Source organism: Narcine bancroftii, chromosome 9, assembly GCF_036971445.1.
Source record: "Narcine bancroftii isolate sNarBan1 chromosome 9, sNarBan1.hap1, whole genome shotgun sequence".
NCBI lineage: Eukaryota > Metazoa > Chordata > Chondrichthyes > Torpediniformes > Narcinidae > Narcine > Narcine bancroftii.
The window spans coordinates 51,234,761-51,262,585 of NC_091477.1; the positions used below are offsets into that span (position 1 = coordinate 51,234,761).

Sequence of the window (27,825 nt, forward strand, 5' to 3'; positions counted from 1 at the left end):
TTGATGTTTGTTCAAGAAGAGTCTGATAATGGTGGGAAATGAACGGTCCTTGAATCTAATGGTACATAATCTGAATTTTCTTCCTGGCCTTGTGGGGCTGGGGGTGGGGGGTGGGGTGGAGGTGATGAAGAAAATTTGACCAGCACGGGATGAGCCTTTTAAAACGTTGGCTGCTTTTCCAAAAAGTAGGAATTATAGACAGTCAATGAAGTGGAGGGAGCTGGGGTTCTGATCGCCTGAGCCACGTTCACAACTCTTTTGTTTTTTGCAGTCTTGGGCAGAGCAGTTCCTGTCCCGAAGGGGGTTTTCAATGGTGCCTCAGTAGAAGTGGTTTAGGGGTGTTGGTGAAAATGTCAAATGTCCTTAGGCTTCTGAGGAAATAGAGCCTCTTACTTGGCCATTGCATTGATGTAAGTAGCCCAAGACAAGTCAATGGAGATGTTCATTCTTAGGTGAATTGGTCACGTGGTGTAATTAGGCCATGTGGGCTCATGGGCAGGAATGGCCTGTTACCATGCTGTATATCTTTTAAAAAAATCTCCACTTCACCACAAGACGGTTTGATGGGCTCTGAATATTACTAGCCTATTATACAAAGTGCCACTGCCCAGTGGCCCCTATTGGACATGCCACACAACAGATTAATTAATGAAGGATTAAAGATGCACTTACTTGATGAGCCCATCTTCCATGTAGAGGTCAGCATAAAATGACTGGTCATCGTTGACAATCCGGCCTCCTTTGATCAACAGTCGGTCACTCTGTAAATTAGAAGCAAAAGTTATTCAGCCAATAATGCATTTTTTTTTCACTTTTAAAAACTGAAGGTTGATGGTTCAAGTCTGAGTAGAGGTTTCTTCTGCCTCCTTCAGAAGAAAAAAACAGCAGCTCAAATATCAAATGTTCTGGATAATCCTGCATTCTCTCAGGGGATCCCCAGGCACTGCTGCAAGCAACCCAACAATATAACTGGGCTTATAATAGATGTTCCTTTCATTTTTTTTTGCAGACCTTCCCATTAGCAATATTATTATTTACGGGGCAGTATCTCGTGCAGAGCCAGGGTTAATTCAATCGCCTCACAAAGAATTAGTTTCTTCAAATCTCTCCATCAAAGTTCGCAAAGGATGCTTGAAATGCACGCGATAAATTCAATTAGCAACCTGAAATCAACCTCCCATCAACAATGCTTTGTGCTTCCTCCCCCCCCCCCCGCCCCCCACCTGTAGTTACCTACCACGGCCAGCCTGTGCTCCTCCCCTCCCCCCTTCACTCTTGTTCAAGCTACTACCCGACTCTTGGCATTCCCGATGAAGGGATTCCACTCGAAGCCTCGACTTTCCATTTCTTTCCGTGGACGCTGCTGGCATGCAATGTTCCTCCAGCATTGTCCGGTTTTCCAGCATCTCCAGGCTTTTTGTCTACCACGTTTTGCCATCTCAAAATTTAATCTACATTTAGACAAGCAAGATTTTACCATTAACATTAGGTTGGCTACTTAGAAATCCACACCACAAGCCTTTGGGCTTGCAGTGTAGAGCCAACTTAATAGTCTCAGATAACAACTGCCTAGCAATATTTAACATTGCATTTCCCCACTTCAACCAAAGTTTGCAAAAGGACAAGATAAGCTGCACCTTTTCAATGATTTAGCCCTTTGATTTATATGCAAGGTGAAATCCTTTTGTATGTTGGAGAGGAAAGGATTTAGCAATAAGTTTTATTGCCCCCACAAGATAGTGTTTATAATAAAAACTTTAGATTCCAGCTATAGTTATGAGCAGGTTAGAAAGGTCCACTCTGATGTGTACATTAAACCAGTCACTTCAGCCTTGATTGATGTGCCAACTTCAAGGAGTCGCTTAGTCTAATGAGTCCAGTAAGAGAACAAGATTTGCCCATAAAACACAGCAGAACTCGATGGAAAATACAAGACTAACAAACTGATGACAGCACTAAGCAAACATATGCATTAGTGGTCTCTGTATGTGGCACAGAAAAAAGAGACAGAACATGTGACAAGCATAGTCAAGCTGTATGAAAGCAGTTCTTTTTTTTAAAATGGAATGACTAAGTGGAAGAAAACACAATATAGTTGCCTAATTAAGAACAGGATTTAGGCACTGAACTCAAGCTTAATTCGTTAACATTTTGGGTCAGAGTGGAGCAAATCTGTTTCGCCTGACACAAGATGTCTGTAGGCTGAAAATCATTCAGACCAACTGTCGTGACACAGCCCCATAGCTGTCTATCCTTCAATGTCTCAAATCAAAAAGACAAACATGTCTGAATCAAGGCCAATCATCAAGCCCTCTGACTACATCCTGCAGAGACTGACAGGCGTCGGGAACATGCCCGCTCGCCCATGCAGGAGTGCCCCTTTCTTGAGGAGGAGGGGCATCACTCTGCTGTCCTTCAGCAGCAACTAAATGCATCAAAATACATCTTCCTGGCTGGATGGGTTTGTTCGCCAGTGGACTGAGAGGGATCCTCCGGTACACCTACACATTCAGGATCCACGGCAAAACCGCTGGTATCCAGAATTCAGGGGGTCAACAAAAAAAACCCAAGGAAAATAAATTTTAAAAATTAAAAGATACGCAAGCTTAAAATTGTAGCACATCAACCTTTGGTGACAATGGGAGCCAATATTCAGCCAGCAGGGTACCTTAGTTGTAGCAACTCTTAGAATAAAGTGGTGTGAAACAGCATGGTGTCCCCCAGGATGAAGGGCTGCCTGATGCTGTTCGCCATTGGGGTGCAACTCTCTTAAACTGTCTCCTTATCCCTACTTAGTAAGAGTCACCACAGTCAAAGACCTTCATCTGTTAACTTGGTAGGGTGGGGGGAGTTTAATCATCTATCATGTTATTTTTGGGTGGCTCCATGAGGAAGGAGGTACAGCGATGGTTCAATATTTTCAAACAATGTGACTGAAAATAAAGTTAAATGCTTTAAGTTTTATATATTCATGCAAGTGAAGTTTGTTCTGTGTAAATATAGTATTTTTGTCTTTCTTTCCTTTTGAACTGTTTATTCTTAATTCAGATATTAGTCAGGCATTGTAAGAGTAAGTCTCAAGCAGCCAGAAAACAGACTTATCTGGCATCTACCAATCCCCAATGGTGCCAGATACCAGGAATTTTACTGTAGATGGTACAAAGAGCACAAATAAGAGGCAAAATGCAAGTCCTGTTGGAGCAACTCAGCAGACCTAGCAGTGTCTGTGGGGTGACACACTCTTCACCCCTCCATTTCAGGTTGAGACCCTATTTAGGACTGATGAAGGTTCACAGCCCCAATGATGGCAATTCCTTCTGCCTGCCCCCACCCCCCCCCCCCCCCCATCAACGTTGCCAAGTTCTTCCAACAGGTTTTGTTTTGCTTTCTATTCCAATCTTCTGTCTACAAATCACAGACCACTCAACATCGCAATACTTTACGATTTAAGTAATAACTGATCTACCAGAAAAGGTCCTTTGAATTTTAATATCCATGCCCAAAAATTTACCAATTGGAGATTTTCAATCAACCCCTCTACAGTCAAAATAGCACTAAGGGTAAAAGATATAGACCTCCACTCCTTGCATAAAGAGGCTTCCTGTAAAACTAGCTTCAATCACTTTTCCAAGTTTAAACTTCCTATTCTGCATACCTGAGAGACAAGAATTCTTCACTCATTACCTTTTAGATCCTTTTTAACCATCTTAAATCTCAAGTTGATCACCCATTAAGCTTTATGACTGTGAGCACCACCAGCCCAGCAAAGCAACTTGCCCTCCTTTGTCCCTTCCTCTTGCCAATGCAGCAGTACTTCATGGCTTCCTACAGCCCCTTTCCCACTGGCACCCAGTTAATTGGCTGTGCAATGTCCTGGGATAGGAAACCCTTTGTGCTGTTTCCACTGGGCCACCCTTAACTGGGACACTCATTGCTTTTCCATTAAACACACTCAACCCCGGGGATCGGAGTGTTCTACCTTCAACTGGAAATGGGTGACTTACTGCTGTCACTTTTCCACTGGTTTTGTCAGCAAATGTCAGGGATATGAGTGGTGGTACCCTGATGTGAAATGAAGTCATTTGCTTCTGGCGTTCGGACAGCATTCCTTTTCCAGTGGCCAGGTAAATTCCCAGTTAATTCATGGGACAGGCTGTCAGTGGAAAAGGGGCTTATGAGACACAGAGATCACACTGGGGTTAAGTGGCCCCAGTCTCTGAAAGGGACATGGCTCAATCATTCCAATTTCATTGGTACAAATACCAAGAGGCAATGATTAAAAACCTGTTGTGTAAGCAATCCAGCCAGACATCTCAACTGGTAGTTACAGAGATCAGCTGGTACAGAACAAAGGTAACATTTTACTATTTATAAAGTTCATTCAAGAGTCTGATCACGGTGGAAAGAGAAACGTCCTTGAATCTCGTTTATGCATTACTAATATTCGTGAATCTTCTTCCCGACGGGAGTGGGGAGGGGTGAAGAGTGCGGGGCCAGGGTGAGTTGACTCGTTTTCCATGGCAGCAGGAGTTATACATGGAAGGAAGGGGAGTATGTGTGACGGCCTGAGACATGATGCTATCTTGGATGGGCCATTTCCTGACCCATGCAGCAGTGATTCACCCTGACAGTTGTTGAGGGATCCAGGTGACATATCAAATTCCCTCTTGGTGGGTGGACAAGGACACATCACTGGAGACATTTACTCCCAGGAACTTAAAGTTGTCTACTTGCTCCATCTCATCATCGATGCGGACTGGGGAGTCTACAGCCAGCTCCTCTCTATAAAGAAGAGTTTAAACAACAGGAGCCTCAGCGTGACTCTGACAAGATATTCAAAAGCATACAGAACTAGCACGTGAACTCTGCAAGAGGTCTCAAAGCTCCTAAAAAAATCCTGGATAACCCAGCACATAAACATGAAGCCCACTAAAACACAGGAGGCCTAAAAGAGAATGTCAAAAACAGGCAAGGTGATTAACTCGTCGTAAGTGCAACGAGAGTCTGAGTCTTTCTCATGCTTAAAAATGTGTGGTTGGCAGGTTAATTGGCCACTGTAAATTGCCCTTCGTTTCTAAGGGAGCGGTAGAAATAGCTTGGTTGATAGCTGGCGCAGAATCCATGGGCCAAAGGAGACACGTCCTTCTGTGACTGGCTGGTTGGGAGCTCGCCAAAGTTTCTTTGGGAATACTCTTATCTAATTTACTAAATCACACTTTTGTTTATAAAAGCAATGCTTTTTTGAAAAATGGGAGGATGGGAATGGAATGCAGGCAGGGAGACATTCATTCAGTGACATCATGTCTAAAAACAGCCAGCGCTCGACCACGTCAGCTGCTTCGAGTTATGGACGGCAATGGGTTGGAACTATGATGAAAAAAAGGTAACATGGTAGTGGAGCTCTCCTGCAACCATCATGCTGGGAGGTGCTCATTACAATGAATACTGTGTTTATGCTGCCAAGTTATAATATCCAGTCCTCAATCAGACAGGAGCTATTCTAGTTAGCAGTAGATTAATTTGAGCCAGGGAGTGCAAGAGAATGCTTAAGCACATTTGTGTCAACATTTTGTGATCATTAAGAGATACAAGTTCAGATTTCCCTTTGTTGCCTTCCTAACTACTCCCACTAGAAGAGGCAGGCAAGCCAGTTTGAACTGATAGCTACACTATAAGACTAAAACATTCTTCACACACAAGAAAACTGAAAAACATTGTTATTTCCTATCGGCTGATCAAATAGACAGTTGGCCATTACTCATCGCACACAGAGCTGATTTTTCCTCGACTGTTTAATGCTAGACATTGTGACAGGGGCCTTAACAAGAGAACACCGAACAGAACGCTTCCCTATTCACGATCCAGCAGACTCCTTTGACAACAGAAACATTAAGTAGGAATGTAAAGAATCATCAATGGCACAATGAAGCATTCGGGAACTAGCCACAAAACCCTGCAGCATACAAAGATCAGGGGTGTAAATCCACAGTTGTAAACCATTCAAGTAGGGTTCCAGGAGTGCTGGCCACTAAAATCTTTCAAGAGTATAATTCCTTTTTAAGGCTGTAAAGGGGATGTAAAAAAAGAGACAGTTTTAACTGTTTTGTGGGTCACCAAATGCTTCAGAACCAAGCCGAATACCAAGTAGGAGCAACAGATGAAGGTTTGCACCAGAAGATTCAATCTTAAATGATTATGGAGATGTTATAATCTACATTGATCTGCCCGCACTGATGATGGAGGATTATAGACTCAAAGTCTCTCGCAGCAGCTCAATTGAGTTAATTAGAAGATGGGTACAGCTGCACACAATGAATAGCTATTCCCTCACTCCCCTCCCCCCTCAATCATCCACACACGCCGATTCGGAACACATTCATTACTGCTAAATGTGGGCAGGAGCTTCACGGGAAATTGACAATCCATGTCATAAAGGCTTCAGTAATAACAATGCCGTGTCCAGTACCTCATATCTTTCCTTTGTTTGAGGCCACTTTCGGAACTTTGCTATAAAGAGGTTTTTGGAATAGCATTCACAATCCATGTCATTTTGCTCAGTTCAATGTATTTGCAAGCCGAAAGGACCATAATTTTGGTTGTGACAATAGAACGTTCACCCAATCTGCTTGTTCACAATTATTGTGAATTTCTCATACATAATCAATCTTTCAATTCACAGCAGATGAATCTCCCATGCGAATGCTTTCTTCACCAACCACGCTGTCCAGCAACAGGTCAAATTTGAAGTGTTCATCCTCATAACCAAATCCTTCCTTAACCTCCTTCTTCCCTAGTTCCGTCCTCCCTCCCTGGATGTTACACATTTCCATCTCATTAGCATATGTAACATGATATTTATTAAAAGAGCTTCTGATGTAATTTATCCATGTAAATAACCAGCTCCACAGTCCAGAGAAATGCTATCTCATTTTTCACTGTACACTGTAATGGTTATGGTATGAATGACAAATAAACATGACTTGACTTGAATTGCATTGTGGGATTGAAATGATCCAAGTTTTCGCGTGAGTGCAGAAACGTGAAAGAAAGGATTAAAATGAAGGTATAAATTTTGCTATGGGAAAATCGCAGCGGGAAAGAAAGTGAAACAATAGCCAACAATTTTTAAACGGCATGGGAAAGTTGGTAGCGCTATAATGCACAATTTATAAAGACCATGAGAAAAAAGTGATGGCAGACCTGACCTCCCAGAATGCTGTGGGGCAGAGAAACCCCCTCCATGAGTGCTCCGTGCATGCAGCCCTTTCTCTGCCGCACAGCATTCTGAGAGAGCAAGTCTCCCATCATTCCCCCAAAGTATTTCTACATTGTGCACGATAGCTTTTAAGACTCAAGCAGTTCAATCAAGTTTTTCATTAACCTCTCAATATCACCTTCTTTGGTTGGAAGTCAATTTTTAGTTTGGTTTAGTTGTTTGTTTTTTTCTTGCACTGAATGGTCTGATAGTTGAATGTGTTGTGTTGGTATTTTATGTGGTCTGGAGGCACTTAACAGCACTTACACTTTAGCCTTGATAAAGGATCCCAATCCAAAATTTTGACTGACCCAAGGATGCTGTCTGACCTGCTGAGCTCTTCTAGTAGCTCATTGTTGAGTCTTACTCTGCGACAGAATAATGTTTACATACCTTGGCAATGTGCATAAGGTAAATGGAATGCAACTTAGGTCTGCAATGTTGCCTAGGACGACTTAGCACAGGGTGAATAAATTTTTTCAACTATGTGCTGTATGGCTGACCTTTTATATTCAGACAGTGCCTTCTGGTTCTAAATTCATCCAGGGAAAATATAACACCAAGAATGTTGCATTGCATTCAAAAGGAATTTACACCCCATAGCATCTTTTAGACGATCAAAACACTTCAGCAGGGAAGTGCTTTTGAGTGGTAAAAGCTTGTATAATTTGAGAAATCTAGCAGCTAATATGCACACAGCAAGCTGTTGAACAATGAAAAGATAATCCATCAAGGTGGTAGAGGGATAAATATTGGCAAGAAATATCTTGCTCTTCAAATTGATGCCAACACTTGTGCTCTCCGTGCACTTATCTCTCCACCCACCCCAGAACTCTGGGTCCCAAATAGTTCTTCCAAATGAAGCAAAAGTTCATTTGTGAATTTGAAGCGGTCATCTACCAAGTCCGGTGCTCCCGATGTAGCCTCTTCAACATTGGAAGACTGGACGCACACTAGGAGATCATTTCATTAAACATCTTGGCTCTGTCTGCTGCAACAGGAAAGACCTTCCAGTGTCCAACCACTTCAATTCGACACCCTTTGCCACACTGACATGCCTGTCCATGGCCTCGGGTACTGCCAAGTGAGGCCAACTGTAATTTGGAGGAACAACAGTTTGAAGGTTCTCCCTTCACTCCTTTCCTGCAGCTCCTACTCCCTTCCCTTCCCTACTCCTGTCAGGGAGGGACCCATCGGCTCTCTGCCATCTCTCTCCCCTATCACTTCTCAGCAGTTTTCTCTTCTACCCTCCCACCTCTACCCACCCCATTACCCTACCTGCTCCCTCCTTCTTTATTCAGGCGTCTCTCCAAGTTTTGGCACTCCAGACGAAGGGTGTAGGCAAAATGTTGACTGCCTTTTACTTCCTATGGTTGCTACTTTACCTGCTGAGTTTCTCCAGCACATTTGTGCACTGCAAGTGTGCAGACAGCGACGCTGCAAGGGATGATTCCCCCAAGTTCAATCCAGAGCTTTAAACCAGGATTATACACTCATTCTAATTTTGTAGAACTTCAACACTTGCTGTGTAGAGTACAGTGCAGCACTGAGGCCACGTCATGCCTGCCCCTCCCTAAAACTCAAGTATAAAGATCACTCCAAATTCTAACTCCAGCTGGTCTTGGAGCAAGAGATCTGAATGGAGGACTAAAGGGTCCAGAGTCAGATGTCTGCCAAGGGAATTAGATGAAGGAAAAATTAGTTTAGACTTAATTACTTGGAATCAGGGGCCAACACCTTTACGGCACCAGCGATCAGGGTTCCAATCCCACGCTGTCTGTAAGGAGTCTGTATGCTCTCCCCATGTCTGCAGGGGTTTGGTTTCTTCCCACCATTCAAAAACATACCTGGGGTGTAAATTGGGTGGCATGGACATGTGGCCCAAAATGGCCTGTACTTGTGCTGTATGTCCAAAAAATAAATAAAAATAATCTCCTGCTGACATGCTTGAGACCGTTACTGAGTAAAGCAGTACTGGGCTCATGGACAGGAACTGTGACTGCATGTTCTTTTGTCCTCTCTCCCTTGCAAAGGCCACTTCCTGCTCATGATGAGTTCCAGACATCAAGATGCAATTAAATCAGGAAAGATCAAGCTTTTGTCTCTGTGGGTCACATTGGTAAAAGTGGAGCACTCATAAATCAACCTCCTTTTTAATTTCCATGCAATTTAAGTCACTGTTCACAGATCTCAGTCCAGGTAGGGTTTAATAAAAATACCCTTTCCATACCTCCAGGCATTTTAAAAAAAGAGTAAACCAATGGAGAAAAAGAGACTGCAAACTAGGCTTTAAAGCTAGTTGCTCATGCCACAGATTAGATACATGTACATCACATCATTAATCACCCTCCATAAAGGGATCTATCCCCACCCAACCATACAAGGTAGCAATTTTGTATTGAAAGAACTTAAAAATTTACAAAAATCATAGAAGGAACTCTTGTGTTCATAACATGAGAGGGTAGCACGCCCAGAAATGAGATGTGATCATGAAAGGGTCACTCATAAATTTATATCCCACTCCAAACCACATAATATTTAAGTGGAGAGACAGCCTGATATATTGTTATCTGCATTTTCATGCATCACAAGTTATTATAAATGAAATTGGAGAAAAGATCCAAATTAAAACAAAAATGAAAGACTTGCAGGGAGTCAAGCAATTTACTCAGCATCTTTGGAAGTCTCAATTAGACGATTGTTACTGCGCTAATTCAATCCTTATGCACCCTCTTGTTACACATGCTGAAAATACTGAACTTTGTGACAATCTAAACCAGCCCAAAGCGGTTTTTCATCAGTCATACCACGTTGACATTTGGAGTCCTCGCCAATTTTTATACAGCATGCAAAATAAATCCAGGCGCCAAATGTCAATGTAGTTCTCTCAAAGCTGTTGGAGAGGTCATCAATATTGCTGGAAATTCCGCAAATACCTCAAATATTACAGGTCGGATGGCACGGTTGGCACCTCGCCTTTACAACGACAGTGATCAGGACCAGGATTCAAATCCTGGCCTGTTTGTAGGGAGTTTGTACGTTCTCCCCTCGGGGGCTCTGGTTTCCTCCCACCATTCATAATGGACCAGATGTTAATTGGTATGAATTGGGTGGCACAGATTTGTGGACCAAAATGTCTAAATTTAAAAAAAATTAAATTTCAATGCTCATGAAAGTTATGTACAAAACAACAGACATGCATGCATTGCTCTCAAAAAAACACACAAGGATCTCAGCAGGCCAGGCAGTGTTGGTGGATGAAAATATATTTTTTTTAAGACATATGGCACAGTAACAGGCCATTTCGGCAATAGTCTGTGCTGCCCAATTTACACACAGTTAACCTACACCATCCAGTCCATTTTGAACAGTGGGAGAAAACCAGAGGCCCTAGGGAAAACCCACACAGTCACAGGGAGAATGTACAAACTCCTTACAGACAGCACGGGACTCAAACCCTGGTCCCAATCACTGGGGCTGTAAAGGCATTGCGCTAACAGGGGGATCTTACAGAGGCCAATCTCCTTACCAAGCCACATGACTTTGGGATGTGGAAGGAAACCAGAGTAGCAAGAGTCACGGGGAGAAGGTGCAAACTTCACCCATGGCCAGGACTGAACCTGGGTCTCTGGTGCTAAGAGCTATCCTAATTATCATTGTCTGTCCTCCTTCCTGAGCTTGGGACATTTGAGAGGTAGATGAAAGAGAAAGGAATGTGAGTAATTTTAGTTTGAAGGAGGGAAACTGGGTTGGGGTTACAATTCTAAACTGCACCCAAACTTTCCATGCCATTAACAAATTTAACATCTCCTATGTTGTGCCTTGTGATGGCATGTAATGCAAACAAAACTGAACAATTGCCAAGTAGACGACCACATCTGCTCTACCCACAGTTGCACCTAAAGGCCAGTCTCCAGCATCTATTCCTCAGGTAGAACAGCCTGCCAAAAATCAGTAGATGGGTTCATTTGTACCAAATGGGCACTTGCACCATGATACTGAATGTCAACTGAGGACTCTTGAACCAGAGTCATATGCAGATTAGTGTGTGCAGGCAATGTCAAATAGAAGAAAGGAGAAACATGGAAAGCAAGCAGACTGGAAAGTCCTGCGCACAATTTATAACCTTTTTTTTCCTGTATTAGTCATCATGGTTAAATTGACACCAGAGGAACAAGAGTTGGCATCAACATTGGTTCAGCCAAAGCAAATTTAATCAGGAAAACATTAGATACTCAAAAACTCCTGCTGAAACATAGAAGCACAAAAATCTATTTCTTGTCACACATGGTCTCAGTATTTGAAGGAACTGATGGAGATGAATATTTATGATAAGGGCGAGATGCTCTTACCAAAAGCCCATGGCTCAAACACTGTCTCCTTCTTCCAAAGGAAGAGTAAAGGCCTACAGATAGTTACAACACGACAGCAACATTTTGCTTATTTCCTCTCTCACCCCCAATCCGAACACAAATGATTCCAGTGTCTGACAAGTATCATATTTATCAGATTTAAGTATAAACACAGCTCTAGGTCTCCAATATCTGCTGTCATGGTTTACCTCCATTAGGCTGACCAGCTTTCCTTAGCACTAAACATTGTTATTCTAGCAGAGCAGAAGGGAAAGGAAGCAAAAATGAACTGCTGGGGGGGGGGGGGGGGTGTGGTGGAAGGTGTGGGGGGAGGGGGAAACCTCAACAGGTCAGGCAGCAGCTGTGAAAAGAAACTGTCAATCAATAGTTCACGTCAGGACATTTCATCCAGACCAAAATGGGAAGGTGAAATCTCAGCTATCTCAAGGGGATGAAGTTGGAGAGGGGTCAAGAGGTGAAGGGGTGTTGGATAGAAGATTCGAGAGGTGGAGACACAGAGAGGGAGCAGGGGCAGATTGGAAAGAATAGAATTAGGGAAAGAGGCAGAAACAGTAGAACCAGATAGCAGTGGAAGTTTCATAAAATTAGAGAAATTGATGTTTGTGCCCATGAGTTTAGGGGTGTCCAGGAGGTAAAGGAGGTGTGTTTACGTGGGCCAGTAAATGTGGAGCAAATGGCAGTGATGCACTGTGAGGCTCTGCCACAAGAGGGACTCCTTGCATCCAAATACTTGAGAAGTCCACAGTGCCCATTCCATTGCACCTCAAAGCAGGACTCATCCTTGCAGGGGGGGGGGGGGGAAGAGAGAGAGAGAGAGAGAGAGAGAGAGAGAGAGAGAGAGAGAGAGAGAGAGAGACTGCCCACTGCACAGACCACCCATGTTTCTGTAAGCTCCAGCCCACTTCAAGATCCATGATATTTTGCTTTATTTCTTTTACAGCTCTACCCATTCATACTGCATGTGCGCAACCAGTTTTAAAATGTCCAAGCAACTTCATTGGTTCTTTTCTAAAGAACTTAGGATAGTCAGTACTTGCCTCCTATATTTACAAATACACATTTTGCTACATATTAAAGACAAATGAGTGAAGGCGACCTCTTGCCTTAGATTGGAAAAGGAATTTGAACTACCATCAACAGTAATTTAGGAAAGATATGGTCATGGAATTTTTCTATGGTCAGTGTCTGAGTAAAATGGCTTTGGCTATCACAATTCTCTTAATTTGCTCCTTCACTCAATGTCCATTTATCAACTAATGACAGGACCACATCCACAACATGTCTGATATAACATATTTGTAACTGCCAGTACATGACCTATTTGAAATTCCACACACAGGTCCTTCCATAGGAACATAGGAAGTAGGAACAGAAGTAGGCCAAAAATGACCCATCAAACCTGCTCCACCATTCAATACGATCATGGCTGATCTAATTTATGACCTAACTCCACCTACCTGCCTTCTCCCCATATCCCCTAATTCCTCTATCATGTAAAAATTTATCTAACCAAATTTTAAATATGTTTAATGAGGCAGCCTCAACCACTTCCCTGATTAGAGAATTCCAAACATTTACTACTCTCTGGGAAAAAAACTATTTTTCCTCATCTCTGTCCTAAATCTACTCCCCCGAATCTTGAGACTGTGTCCTCTCGTTTTAGTTTCCCCGGCCAGCTCAAAAAACCTTCCTACATCTATCCTATCCATACCCTTCATAATCCTATATGTTTCTATAAGATCTCCTCTCATTCTTCTGAACTCGAGCGAATACAATCCTAGATGATTTAATCTTTCATCATAAGTCAACCCCTTCATCCCAGGAATCAACCTAGTAAACCTCCTCTGGACCATCTCCAAAGCCAGTATATCCTTCTTCAAATATGGAGACCAGAACTGGACACAGTACTCCAGGTGCGGTCTCACCAATACCTTATACAGTTGCAACATTACCTCCCTACTCCTGAATTCAATTCCTCTAGCGATGAAGGCCAACATTCCATTTGCTTTCTTAATAACCTGCTGCACCTGCAACCTAACTTTTTGCGATTCCACTTGATATCTACAAACTACTGACTCCTCAGTGCTTGAACCATATTCCATGGAAATCATTAATAAAAGGTTATCATACATCTTCCCTATTCCCCCACAATCTTCCTACAATACAGTAATAATCAAGTTCTTGAACAAATCATAAATCTCTGAAGAGCAACTAACATCACTTGGGATCTATGGTCCTGGCTATAGGCTATAGTGTAGCGGTTAGCCAAATGCTATTACCAACCCGGGTACAAATCCGGCACTACCTGTAAGGAGTTCAAATGTTCTCCCCGCGTCTGCATGGGTTTCCTCCCATCATTCAAAACAAAACTAACAGGAATTGTAGGTTAATTGGGATGTTTGGACAGCACATGGTCAAAGGCCGGAAGGCCCTGCTATCATGTGGTATGTCTAAATTAAAAAAGCTTATCCAAATTTAAAGTCAGGAACTCAAGCCCACCAATGGCGATGTACTTTCTGCTCTCTGTGTCCCATTTTTTCAAAAATGTACATATAGATTAGCAATTCTTGCAAAAGCAGCTCAATGCAAATTCTCTTCCAACTTCCATAATACCAACACAAAGCACCATGCACTATAGAATCCCATCAGCAGAGTCCTTCGATTTATTAGCAGACAAACATTTTCCAGATTTTACTCTCCCTCAGGTCCTTGCAATCTCCCTGGACTGGTTGTATCTGCCTGGTTTTGATGTTACACCATCTCACAGGATTGTATTCGCTCGAGTTCAGAAGAATGAGAGGAGATCTTATAAAAACATATAGGATTATGAAGGGTATGGATAGGATAGATGTAGGAAGGTTTTTTGAGCTGACCGGGGAAACTAAAACAAGAGGACACAGTCTCAAGATTCGGGGGAGTAGATTTAGGACAGAGATGAGGAAAAATAGTTTTTTTTCCCCCAGAGAGTAATGAATGTTTGGAATTCTCTAACCAGGGAAGTGGTTGAGGCTGCCTCATTAAACATATTTAAAATTCGGTTAGATAAATTTTTACATGATAGAGGAATTAGGGGATATGGGGAGAAGGCAGGTAGGTGGAGTTAGGTCATAAATTAGATCAGCCATGATCGTATTGAATGGCAGAGCAGGCTTGATGGGCCATTTTTGGCCCACTCCTGTTCCTACTTCCTATGTTCCTATCTTCACAGTTCCCAAGTTACTTTCCATGTATTATTCCCAAAGCAGATCAAATTGAGTGGCGCAAGAGAGCCCGATTTAAATCAGAATGAAAGTGAATATGTACTACCCCATATCTCGTACCAGTACCAATAGGACAAATATAATCCCTGCTTCCAGTGGGTACCTTGCAGTGAGGATGGGAAACACACATAATTGACTGCATTCTCAATCCTTAAAATGGTAAAAACTCAACAAGCATCATCTGAACAGCCCTTCACCCCTGTTTACCATTTCAGTGAGATATCATTTGGACCAAAGTCTATTTAAATGTGTCCATCAGGTTGTCCATCCTCAAGAATAACCCAATAATCTTCCTGGAAATTAAAAAAAAATCTGCTTTTCTATGGAAGCTCCCATGTTCTTGCCCCATCCACCTACACTGCAATTCACTGCCCTGTCCACCCAGACCGCCCCGTCCACCCACACCACCATTCACTGCCCTGTCCACTGCCATTCTGGTGAATCTGAAATTGTCTCAGATCTTCTGTTCTTTCCAAGCAGTCTCGTTTCTCCGCCCCCCTCCCCTTGCCAATTTCAAGTCAGGGGTTTATGCAGGTGGTTGCATTTGAGGTGTATAAAGAGAAGCATCTATACATATTAGTGGAAGTTTTTGCATCGAGAGGGCACACCCAAGATCATTGGGCACTGGGAGCTCAGCTGCCTCGTGAGCCCCCAGGGCCAAACCTGAACTTAGGTGTTATCCTCATGCAATCTCCTCACCTCCCTGTCATCCCTTGGGTTTCTTCCACCTGCTCCACTTTCCTCCCACAAGTCTGCAACATACAGGTCTTTATAGCCTGATCAATCAGCCACCTGCACGTCAGTGAGAGGTAGAATCTGGGGACAGGCCATGAAAATATGAGAAAAATGAAGCCGAGGAGGGTAGGATTGATGTAATAAGGAGTAATTGACAGTTTGTGAAGACTGGCTGGGCCAAGGGGTCTGTCAGCAATGGAATCATGACTTTAAGAGTGGCATCAGAATTTCCTCAGCACCCGTTCCAAACTGGGGCCCTCATCCCATCCTCTACCCACACCCAGCAGTCCCAAGGTCAAACTCACAGAAGCATAAAGAAAAAAAAAGCAGAATGAACCAAAACTCACTACAAATTCTTGCATTTCCCACAAACCGGTTGTGTTCATGATTCGGGTTCTGCACATTGCAGATTTTAAAAAGTCTTCCACCAGAAATGTTCTCATTTGACATTCATCTCAGAGGGATCTGGCTGGACATCATTACAGGGACCCTGCTGCATTCAGACAGGGAGATGGCACACGACTTGTCCATGCCCAGACTCCACCCCAAAGAATACAACCTTCTGCAATAATCACGATCATGGAGTTCGCTGGAGTGCAGCGAATTGGCAGCATTTGCACGATGGATCAATTTCCATTTGGAAGAAAAGTCCAAACCCCGCACTGGGGTTCTTTTGTCGGACCTGTGACAGTATGTCTCTCCCTCTCTCTCCTCCCTCCCCCCCCAAAAAAGTCGACATCGTTTGAGACAAAGGCTCCACACAATAATAGAACCAGCCCAGAAAAGAACCAAGTGGGGATTTAAGCCGCCAGCCCGTCACCCCCCGCCCACCCCCGAAAACAAAATCACAGCGGGTGTGTGTTGAACCCGCGGCTTCACTGATGCAGCGGGAAGGGACCGGGGCTGCGCCGTCAAAGCGCTGAATCTGGGTGGTGTCGCCTCGCTCAATTTCGAACGGTCGGCCGGAATGACAGCAAATGAAGATCCCTTCTAACGGAGACGTCTCGAGTTCGCTGTTACATACAAGGGGCAAAAGCTTGAGTCGAGTCTGAAAGAATGAGATGCACAGGTTCCCTCGCGAAAAATGCTCCTTCGCTGCGTTTTGGGGTAAAGTTACAATTCAGTAAAGCAGCAACGAAGGTGGATCTTGGGGGGGGGGAGGATGAAAATGCGGGGCTTCGGCTCTCCGGACCCACTGGCTTTCTTACAGCAAGCGCCGCTCCCGCACATCACACACACACACAAAGCTGCTCAGTCTCGGACTGGATGGACACACAATGCACTGGAGACCGGGCGCCGCATTCAAACCCTCGTCTTCGCTACCCCACTTCCAATCTTCTCCACTTCGGCCCAAGAATCCCGAGCCCCCTGCAAAGATGCAACCAAATCGCCCTCTTTTTAATAAATAAAAAGAGAGGCTCGCAATACATACCGTTATCCGCGGAATATTCTTTTTCCCCTGATATCCCGACATCATCTTCGAGTCTGGAGTTCACAGATTGTAAAATATGAACTCAAACACTCTCTTCGTTTTCGCCTGGATTCTCCCCAGCGGTGTCTGCTCGAGTTGAGAAGGGGAGAGGAGAGAGGGAGGGGGGGGGAACTGATTTGCTCCCCGTGCCCATACAATAGCAGCGCTGTGCGAGTGTGCAGCGACCCGACTATAGGCTGCTGTGTCGAGCTGCGCCTCCTCCAGCTGCTATTGATCGCCGTCTGCAGCTCTCGCCTCGCCCAGGGCGGACGGACCGACCGGGTGGGTGGGGGGGGGGGGGGGGCGAAGAGGGAGTCGCGTTCGAGCCGCGCCGCCAGGCGGAGCCACAGCTCGTTCCTACTCCCAGCGACTCTAACCTGGATCAAGTCCGCAACACACAATGATTGACGTCCTCTTCCACTTCTATTTTGCGTCTGACTCGATTCCAAATGCCTCAAGAGATATCCAACCTGGAGTCTAATGTCCCTCTTGTTTGTATTTGCCTGCTATTTATACGACTGCTGGATGAAGACTGAAAAATAATACAAGCAGGTAAAAAAAAGGTCTGTTTTTTTTAAACATTTCCAATAGTGAGGGGTTATTCCTTTCAAGTGTGCTGGATATTTTGTGTCTTGCTGGTGGATACAATTTAAGTTCAAGGGAATATTACACAAGGAACTCAAGAGAAGCTGGAGCCTTGTCCAGCTGTGTCACTCCTGTCAATGCACAACCTTCAGCACTGCTTCAGAGTGGGTTCCCTCACACCCCCACACTGCTGAGCATTCCCAGCATTTAACGACAATGAGCTTATTGCCATGCATTGGACCATCTGACGACCAGTCCCCCAATCTGTTAAATTAGGCAACCTCTCCTCCTCCATTCTCACCCTGGGCACTGCTGTGCCTTGGGGCTGTGTGCTGAGCCCTCTCCTGTCCTTGCTTTGCACCTATGACTGCGCTCCTGTGCATAGTTCTAACGTCATCAATCAAGTTCGCTGACGACACCCCGGTGGTTGGCCTGATCAGAGGTCCAAGCACCTGGCCACTTGGTGCGCCAACAGTAACCTGGCCCTTAGCACCCAGAAGACCAAGGAAATCATTTGTGGACTTCAGGCATGCTGGGAGTCACACTTGTGCCCCTATCTCCATCAATGGAGCTGTGGTGGATCGTGTATCAAGCTTCAAATTCCTTGGGGGTCCACTTTTCCGATGATCTCACCTGGTCCCTGAATTCCTCCATCCCGATCAAAAAGGCGTGGCAGCAACTTTATTTCCTGTGGAGCATCAAGAAAGCTCCCCTCTGTCCCAAGGTACTGATGGACTTTTTTACCGCTGTATCATTGAGCACATACTCATCTACGGCACCTCAGTCTGGTATGGCAACTGTCTCATATGGGACCATTATGCACTCCAGTGGGTGGTGAAAACTGCCCAGCGGATTATTGGCACCCAATTGCCCACCATTGAGAACATCTATCAGAAGCGCTGTCTGAGCAGGGCAAGGAACATCATCAAGGATGCTGATCAGATCTCACCCTAAATGTAGAATGGCCTCCACCCCTGAACCAGCAGGCTCAGGAAGAGCTTCTTTCCTGAGGCTGTGACCCTGTTGAACCTTGCATCACAGTGCTGAGCAGTATTGCACTGTCAGAACTTTTATTCTTGTTTGTTTGCAGTTACTTGTAAATAGCACGATTCTTTATACTCTGATTTGATGCTAATTGCATTTCATTGGCTTTGTACCTGTGCTTGACACAGTCACAACAAAGTTGTCTCTAAATCTAAAATACATGTTGTACAGTGTATTATATATGTACTAAGATTCTTACCTGCTGCAGCTGAACAGGTATTTTGTAAAACAAAACTGCAATAGTATAATGATATATTTAACTTTTGCAGGCCCACAGCACCTGCAGGATTTTAACCCATCCTCACTGCACACTGATACCTTGACCTTGTGAGAGACAATGAGTTGTAGGGGGTACGGAAAAAATAAGGAGAATGAGAGTAAAGGGATTGTACCCTCTGACAGCAGGCACGGGCCATGTCAGTTAACTAACTTCCTTCATCACTAGAAGTCAAATAATTCGTAACAGAAAATGCAATTTCACAACCTGTTTGATCTTGTATCTATCATCTCACACTGCCGTGGAAAATCAGCCAGCATACTGATGGATCCACCATACCCCAAATACACTCTGTTCTCCTTCCATCAGGGATAAGGCCCATCTTTATTATCATCTCACTGTACACATACAACCGAACAAAAGTGTTTCTCCAGACCGCAGTGCACACACATACTCACATAATACACAGCACATAATGATCACATATATACATAAAACACTGCAAGTATTTCAGAATAACTTACTCATTTCATTTCTAAGTGACCCACAGTTACAGGGTACTGTTCATTAATCTCACAGCCTAAGGGAAAAAGCTGTTTCCAGTCCTGATTTTGATGCTCCTGTACCTCCTTGCTGATAGCAGTGTGATGGATGATAGGGAACCCAAAATTTCTTTGAGTCCTATTTAAGCAATGGCCCCAGTCAATAGGGGGAAGGGAGGCCACACTAATCCTCTTGGACCTTTTAATAATCTCCGGTATTGACGTCTGGTTTAATGCTTTGCAACTACACCACCATGCAATGATGCAGCCACACAGGACACTCTCAATTGTAGTCCTGCAAAATTATTTTGTGAAGATCAAGCTGGCTGTCTTGCCCTCCTCAACTATCTAAGGAAGTGTAGGCACTGCTTTGACTTCCTGACTAATGAGGACAAGTTGCATGTCCAGGATAGGTTGTCCATTATATACACACACCAAGGAACTTTATTCTCTCAACCACAGAGCTATCGATGTGTTATGGAGAGTGGTTGACCTTCATCCTTCTGAAGTCCACAATCATCTCCTTTGCCTTGTCCACATTGAGATTCAGGAGAGTGAAAGCACATACCAACAGGCTTAAACACAGCTATCAGGCTTCTGAATAAGCCCGACAATGTGCTCTCATTGGTGCTAATTGATCTTTCCTTTCATTGCAATCCTATAATTCTGTAACTGTGCTGTGTACATGGCTGTATGGATGTCAGAGATAACCTGTTAGTCTGCTCTCTGAAGAACACTTTTGTTGTGCTAGCTGGAGTTAAACAGGAAAGTACACAGCTGTGGTGATTGTAATGCAATACACGGATGTACTGGAGAAACTCAGCAAGTCATAGAACTATAGAACATTACAGCACAGAAACAAGCCTCTTTGGCCCTTCTAGTGATACTGAACCATTTTTTGCCTATCCCACTGACCTGTACCCAGTCCACAGCCCTCCATGCCTCTATCATCCATGTACCTGTCCAAATTCCTCTTAAATGTTAAAATTGAACCTGCATTCACCACTTCAGCTGGCAGCTTGTCCCACACCCCCACCACTCTGTGTGTGAAGAAGTTCCCCCTAAACTTTTCCCTTTTCACTCTTAACCCATGTCTTCTGGTTTGCATCTCACCTACCTTCAGTGGAAAAAAGCCTATCTACATTTACTCTGTTTATCTCCCCTCATAATTTTAGATAGTCAGAGGCCTTCGTCAAGGTATGAACAGTCAGTGTCTGAATAAAAAGGTGGGGGGAGAGGTGGAGGAAGGGGCAAGGAGAGGTGCATAGGTTAACAGGTAAAAGGATGGAAGTGGGAGAGCAGAAGAGAAAGAAGGGAAGGGGTGGGGCTAGGTATTTTGTGGCAAATAAACATCTTTTAAACCATCCCATTGCAAGAAAGGGTATACTGGTATTGGAGCTGGGAAACGAGATTCAGGAGGGCAATTACTGGGATGAGTGGACTGTCCTATTAATAGCAGCTACAGAAATTAAATCTACATTCATTGGAGATACAGTCAAGAATAGATATACTTCTGAAAGATCAAAGAATTGAAGCTAATGGGGAACGAGTACAGAAGAAGAGAATGAGTCTGGGGGGATAAAAAAATTCAGCCATGATTTTATTTAATGGTGCCAAAGGCTCGAGGGGCAAAATGGCCTCCTCCAACTCCTCATTTCTTATGCTCCCTTCCCCATTTTAACTATTATCAAGACTAATAATCAGAAGTGTCCAAGGAAAGTAGAAAGTAACATTCTTAATGCCCTTGTGGTTTTTTGCCCACAGTTGTCCAGGAAGTGTCCTAGAGGCTAATTAATCCCTGGAAACACTGGGTCAGTCCTGGGGCACAGGAAAACCTACTGAAGTAGCAAACTGACCTGAGACTTGCAGTACTCTGTGTGGAAGCAATAACAGGATTCTCTTTACATAGTCATAGTTTTTAAATTGAACCAGATTTTATGCTGCACTGACAGATAACCTTTTGAAAACAATCAGGTAGAGCAAAATCTAGATCACATATGATGATTTATTAGAAGCTGGTTACTTGATGCAACACACAGAATATGAGGGTAAAGAAAGAGGTTATTGAAAGCAGCATCCAAAAAGGAGATTTTGTTTCACATTTCCCTTTCTTTCTATCTTCCCTCTTCATCTAATGCAACCAATTGCTCTCGTGAGATTAGGAAACGCCCAGCAGGTTAAGTAGCATCAATGAGGGGAGAAAACCAGCATTAACAATTCAGATTGTTGACTTTCCTACACCACATAGGAATGTTATTACAGAGAACTATTTTAAATTGCAGAGAAGGTGACGAGATGGAGGAAACAAAAGGAAAGATTAGGGACCAACCGGAGACTTTGAGAGAGGGACGGGCACAAGTGATAGTCGTGCCAGGTGAGACAAGGTCACATACACAAGTACGAGAGTGGGTAGCACAGTTAGTGTAGCAGTGAGCGCCATTCTATTACTGTACCAGCAACATGGTTATGAATCCACCACCGTCTATAAGAAGTTTGTATGTTCTCCCTGTGTTTGCATGGTTTTCCTGCCCCCTTATAAAATGTTTGGGGTTTGTAGGTTAATTGGTGTACATGGGCAGGAAACACCTATTACCGTGCTGTATCTCGAAATTAGATTAAATGTTCAGATGCATTGAAATTATTACTTGCTGCAGCCAATCAGTATGCAAGATACAATGGCTATTTAAATGATCACAAATGCATGACAGAAATCGAGATTTAAAAAAAATTCAAAGGATATATAAATATTCAGTTTGTGTAATAAAAAAGAGAAATTTCAATCGTGCAGACAAATGTTTCTTATTGATGGAAGAGATGTAACTGGAAGATGACTGAGGACATAACATCAGAATTAGAAGCAGGGGAAGAGCAAGAGGTCTCGGGTTCCTGGTGCACCACTCAGTAAGGACATGGCCAATCCTATACTTCAGCCTCATTTTCTTGCACTATCCCTGTATCCCTCGATTTTCCCTTAATATGCAAAATTAAAACTGTCGACCTCTTTCTTAGCTGGTCAAGCAGCATCTGCAGAGAGAAAAAAATAGTTAATACAGGCAGTCCCCAGGTTACGAACATTCGACTTAGGGGCAACCCGTACTTAAGAATGAATTGTTCCCAAATCACATAACGTTTCCTCACAAATCCCTCTTCCAGTATGCAAGACACCGACGGCACGAGAGTAAGTGTTAACTTTTAATCATGGTGCTTTTTGTATAGAAAGTAAAATATATACTAATACTAATGTTAAGACAATCATTTGACTAACTGACCTGTTCCAACTTCCCTACAAATTTGACTTAAAGACAGACTTAAGAATGAAATTCATTTTTCATGACATAGGGAGTGCCTGTATTGCAGAACTGGCCAGTTCAGATAGAAACTGGATTATCTGAGATTATTCTGTCCAGTATGGAATCCCATTACATGCCTACTCAGAAGAAATGTCATTCCTCAAGCGTCCCTTGGGATTTTTTGGAACAACGTAAGAAGCCAAAAAATGCATAGTCAGAATGGGAGTGAGACGGAGGATTCAAATGTCACAAAACCTGTAGACAGAACGGGGGTGCACTGGCCAATCAATCTGTGCTAGCTTTTGCCAGTGTAAGGGTAGCAATATTGTGAGCACCAAAGGCAACACACTCATTCACTGACAAGTGAAGTCACTGCTTCACCCAGAAAGAGGTAGCAGGTGCCTAGAATGAGGAGAGGAAGAAGTAAAAGACCAGGCCATTGTGTGGGAAGGTGAGAGATGGAACAGTGATCTAGCGATTGTGGAGGGCAAGATGTGGCTGGTGGTGGAACTTCTTTGGAGGCAGCAAAAACTATATAGGATGACTTGATGAATTTGGAGCCTGGTGGTGTCGGAGTGGAGAACAAAAGTGTTGTTGCTCGAGACAGGAGGAAAGGGTGAGAGCAGAACTACAGAAGATGAAACACAAGTTGGAAAGCTTTGTCAGCTATGAAAACCATTATTAAGGAGAAAGGAAGGCAGCCCTGGTGGAGAAAGTGTCATCATCTCAATGACAGGGAAATAGGGAGAATGGAATGTAGTTCATACTGGAAGCAGTGTAGGAGGACCTGTCACCGAGACAGCTATGAGAGTCTGCGAGCTGGTTAAGATGGAGATTGTGATTTTGAGATGGAGTGATGTGAAAATTGGAAACTGGCATCAAAAGTGATGAAATCTTTGAGTCATGTACAGGGCAGCATTAATGCATTGTACTGGAAGAATGAGGTGATGCAGGAAGCCCAAGTGGTAGTGAACTCAGGAAAGTTCCACATATAATGTAATGAGACAGGGTAACCCAGAATCAATGTTGTTTCCTATAGTTACATTTTCGATTGATGTAGTAGAGGGGTTGCATGTTCAAATTATCTTTCTTGATACCCTTGCCTGGATTCTCCTTTCTTCCATACTGCCCAGTCCATTACCCAATGTAGCAGCATTCCAAACATTCTCCACGTGAAGGAATTTTACTTCCACTCCGACGAGATTTCCCAGTGAACATTTTACAGGTTTTATTACCCCTGGTTTTCATCATCAAAACTTCTTCTATATGTCCATGCTGTCCAATATTTTGACAACATTGAAAACCTCCTCTGTAATGTATAATTTGCTTCAAAGGAAAGCCCCCAAAATAGGGGTGCACAAGCCAAGATTAAGATGGGAAGTGGATTTCAATAGACAAGAAAAACTGGATGGAATTATGTAAAGAAAATATGACAAAAATTATAGATGTTAAATATAGGTTGGTTCAATTCTTTGTATCAGTTATATCTAACTCCTCAAAAATTTTAAAAAAAATTGAACCCTACATTATCAGATTTGAGTTTTAGGTATGGATGAGAGGCTGGATCATGTTTACATTCTACTTGGCAGTGGCCTAAAGTTAAATACTTCTGGGTGGACATTGGATATTTTTTGGAATGAATATCAGGAGTTAAGTTCCCACAGGATCCTACACTATTTTTGTTGGGCAATATTAAAGGTTATAAGACCCAAATTAAAACTATGTATCAAACTGAATTTGTACAAATTGCTTTAGCAGTTTCTAGGAAGTGTATTGCAACAACTTAGAAATTGGACACAGACTTATGGACGGCGATATGACGTGGATCTTCGTAGCTGCATTCCATTTGAGAAGATCTCACAGTTTACAAAATAGATATCAGGTACTTTGGAATATATGGCACCCATATTTGCAAAATGTGGGTATGAATGTTTAAAAGGTTCTCTGAAGTCCTCATTTCTTGGTAACCTCCAATATTAAATTTTACAATATATAGTTTATTCCCTTGACCTTCTGCAGCCCTTGTTTTTCTTTTATTCTTTTTCTGGACCTCTAGAGAGGGATGTCGGGGGTGGGGGGGGGGGGGTGGGGGGAGGGTGTTTGCATACCACGGGTATAATCTTTGAAAGTTTTTTTTTTAATTGTATTCACTGGTGTGGTTTAAAATTTGTAAATAAAATATTCCAAAAAAAATTGAAACCTTGACCTGGTCTTTTAATCTTCGACTTTGAGAGAAGCAAATATCAACCAGCCTATGGAATTATTCAAGATCTGTACATCTTTGTTCTCACTTTTACCTAATTCATTTTATAAAATTAATATCAGAATTATTCAAATCACATGCATTACCTAATAGTATTAAAGTTATCTTCCCTGGTTTCATATTCTAACTTCTAGAAATGTTTTATTGACTTTACAGATCACTAAAAGTAGGTTAATAAGGGTAAGGATTCTCTTCATTTCTTCCCCCAGCTACGAAAGGTATTTAATTCTAAGCAATTATATTACCTTGTCTACCAATTATGTGCCAATTTATTAAACTATTCTTACATTTTGTTGCAGATGAACGAATTCCTCCATTTCCTCATTCTATTGCTAAACAGAGTCACATTTAAATCACAGATTCTAATTATTAAGTAAATACCAGATGTTGTCAGCATCTAGTTGATCACCATCCTGGAAGTGATAACTTTTCCTGCTTTAATTTTACTTCTTTTTGATGTGTGGTTATTAATTCTACAAACATTCTCGCCCTTTGTGAAATTATTTCATGATTTTTTGTTGTATATAATAGATATTTGAGAGCGCTGCTTAAACATGGCAAAGAAGGGTGAAGATGGAGAAATACACGTTAGGGGGTGGCATATCTTATATTGTTTTGCTAAACCACCATTACTTACTCCTGAATATTCTGAAGCCCATAAAACTCAGCGCATTATTATTCTTTGTGCAAATGCATTCCCTAATGCAACGATGTTTAATTGTTTTGTTAAGACTAAGAACACATTTAACTCTCTCAGACAGATTGGCTTTGATATTTGCTGTTTTTTTTAGGATTCCCTCTATCTTTTTGTACGTTCCTTTGAGCTTCAAGGGAGAAAGTTGTGTACAGTGGCTGAGTGGAATGACCTTCCAGAAGAGGTGGTTGCAACAGGGTCAATTTTGTCATTTAAGTGAAGGTTGGATGAGTATATGAATGTGAGGGGATTGGAGGGTTGTGGACAGGGAGCAGGTAGGTGGGACTACAGGAGTTCACTTAAAATCAGTGCAGACAAGAGAGGCCAAGATGGCCTGTTTCTGTACTGTAATTGTTTATGGTTATAGTATTTGACATGCGACAGAGGAGTCTAACACAATATTACAGTTTAATAATACCACTAACTTGCATGTTTTCTGATGACATTTAGCCCAAGCATTTTATAAGAGATCTCAGAGCTTCACCACTGATCCCATTCCAATATTTATTTTCCCTGCAACTATTCTATCTCTTGCTCTCCGGTTCTATCGCTCACCTATACATGAGGGATAATTTACAGAGGCCAATCCACCTCCCAACCTGCAGGTCTTAAGGATGAGGGACAGGACCACGAGCAAAGCATTCACACAACACCAAAGGTCAGGACGGAACAGGGGCAACAACATCTCCTGTCAGCCCCTCTAATTCTCCAAATGTCGTGCTCATGTTTAATCAAAAGTATCCTTGGGATTGTTAGATCTAGCAGGGTTGTATGAGTGTAAGAATAGATTTTATAGTGGTCACTCTGGGAGTTTATAAGCACCTAAATTAAGAATAATGTATTTGAGATTGTTTTAGTTAAATTGTTGGTGTGGTTGGGGGACAGAAAAATGTTATCTAGGTTTAGGTCAGCTTTCAATTGGCCATTCTTCCCTTGTATCCAAGTAGGCCTCACATTGAACTGTTGTACCAGGCTGCACATGTACATCACGTTGCACCTCAGAGCCCACTGTTTGGATCCTGATTTAAACAGGTTAAATTGGTGGGGACTGTTCCCTGGGAGAGATGAATGAGAGAGTTTTAATCGAGGTTTACAAAATTATGAGGGGTTTAAATAGGGTAAATGCAAGCTGCCTTTTATCACTGAGGCTGAGTGAGACTAAAACTAGAGGACGTGGGATAAGGCTGAAAGGTGAGAGGCTTAGAGTAACAAGGTGGGGGGGGGGGGGGGTCAGTTTCTTCATGCAGACAGTGGTGAGATTGTGGAATGAGCTGCTAGCTGAAGTGGTCTTCATTTTAGTATTTAAGAAAAATTTGGACAGGAGCAGAGCAATAAAGGGATTTAGGAGTTAAGGTAAATAGTACCCTCAAGGCTGATACTCAGGTAGATGGTGTGGTGAAGAAGGAATTTGGAATGTTGGCCTTCATAAATCGGAGTATTGAATTCAAGAGTAGGGAGGTTATGATGAAATTGTACAAGGCATTGGTGAGGCCAAATTTGGAGTACTGTGTACAGTTTTGGTCACCAAATTATAGGAAAGATATAAACAAAATAGAGAGAGTGCAGAGAAGGTTCACGAGAATGTTGACAGGATTTCAGAGTCTGAGTTACAGGGAAAGGTTGTGCAGACTGGGGCTTTTTTCTCTGGAACGTAGAAGATTGAGAGGGGACTTGATAGAGGTGTTTAAGATTTTAAAAGGGACAGACAGAGTAAATGTGGATAGGCTTTTTCAGTTAAGAAAGGGGGAGATTCAAACTAGAGGACATGGTTTAAGATTGAAGGGGGGAAATTATAAGGGGAACATGAGGGAAAATTTCTTTACGCAGAGGGTGGTGGGGATGTGGAATGAGCTTCCGGCAGACGTGGTCGAGGCGGGATCATTGGTTACATTTAAGGAAAGTCTGGATCGTTACATGGATAGAAGGGGACTAGAGGGGTATGGACCGGGTGCTGGTCAGTGGGACTAGGAGGGTGGGGATTGCCTACGGCATGGACTAGTAGGGCCGAACTGGCCTTTTCTGTGCTGTAGGTAGTTATATGGTTATATGGGAGGGGTAGGTCAATGGGATGAGACAGAATAATAGTTTGGCACAGA

General features: G+C 42.9%; 1 protein-coding gene across 3 annotated transcripts in view; it reads right to left on the minus strand.

Annotated features, from left to right (window-relative positions):
- Positions 1-27,825, minus strand: part of LOC138743634 (dihydropyrimidinase-related protein 3-like) — a 198,683-nt gene that overhangs the window by 122,683 nt on the left and 48,175 nt on the right. For 2 of the 3 annotated variants that reach the window (XM_069899160.1, XM_069899159.1), the window contains exon 2: positions 673-761. In XM_069899160.1, coding sequence (XP_069755261.1) covers positions 673-761 — 89 coding nt within the window. Of the gene's footprint in view, positions 1-672; positions 762-17,055; positions 17,350-27,825 lie in introns of those variants that run through there. The other variant, XM_069899161.1, reaches the window with a different exon arrangement.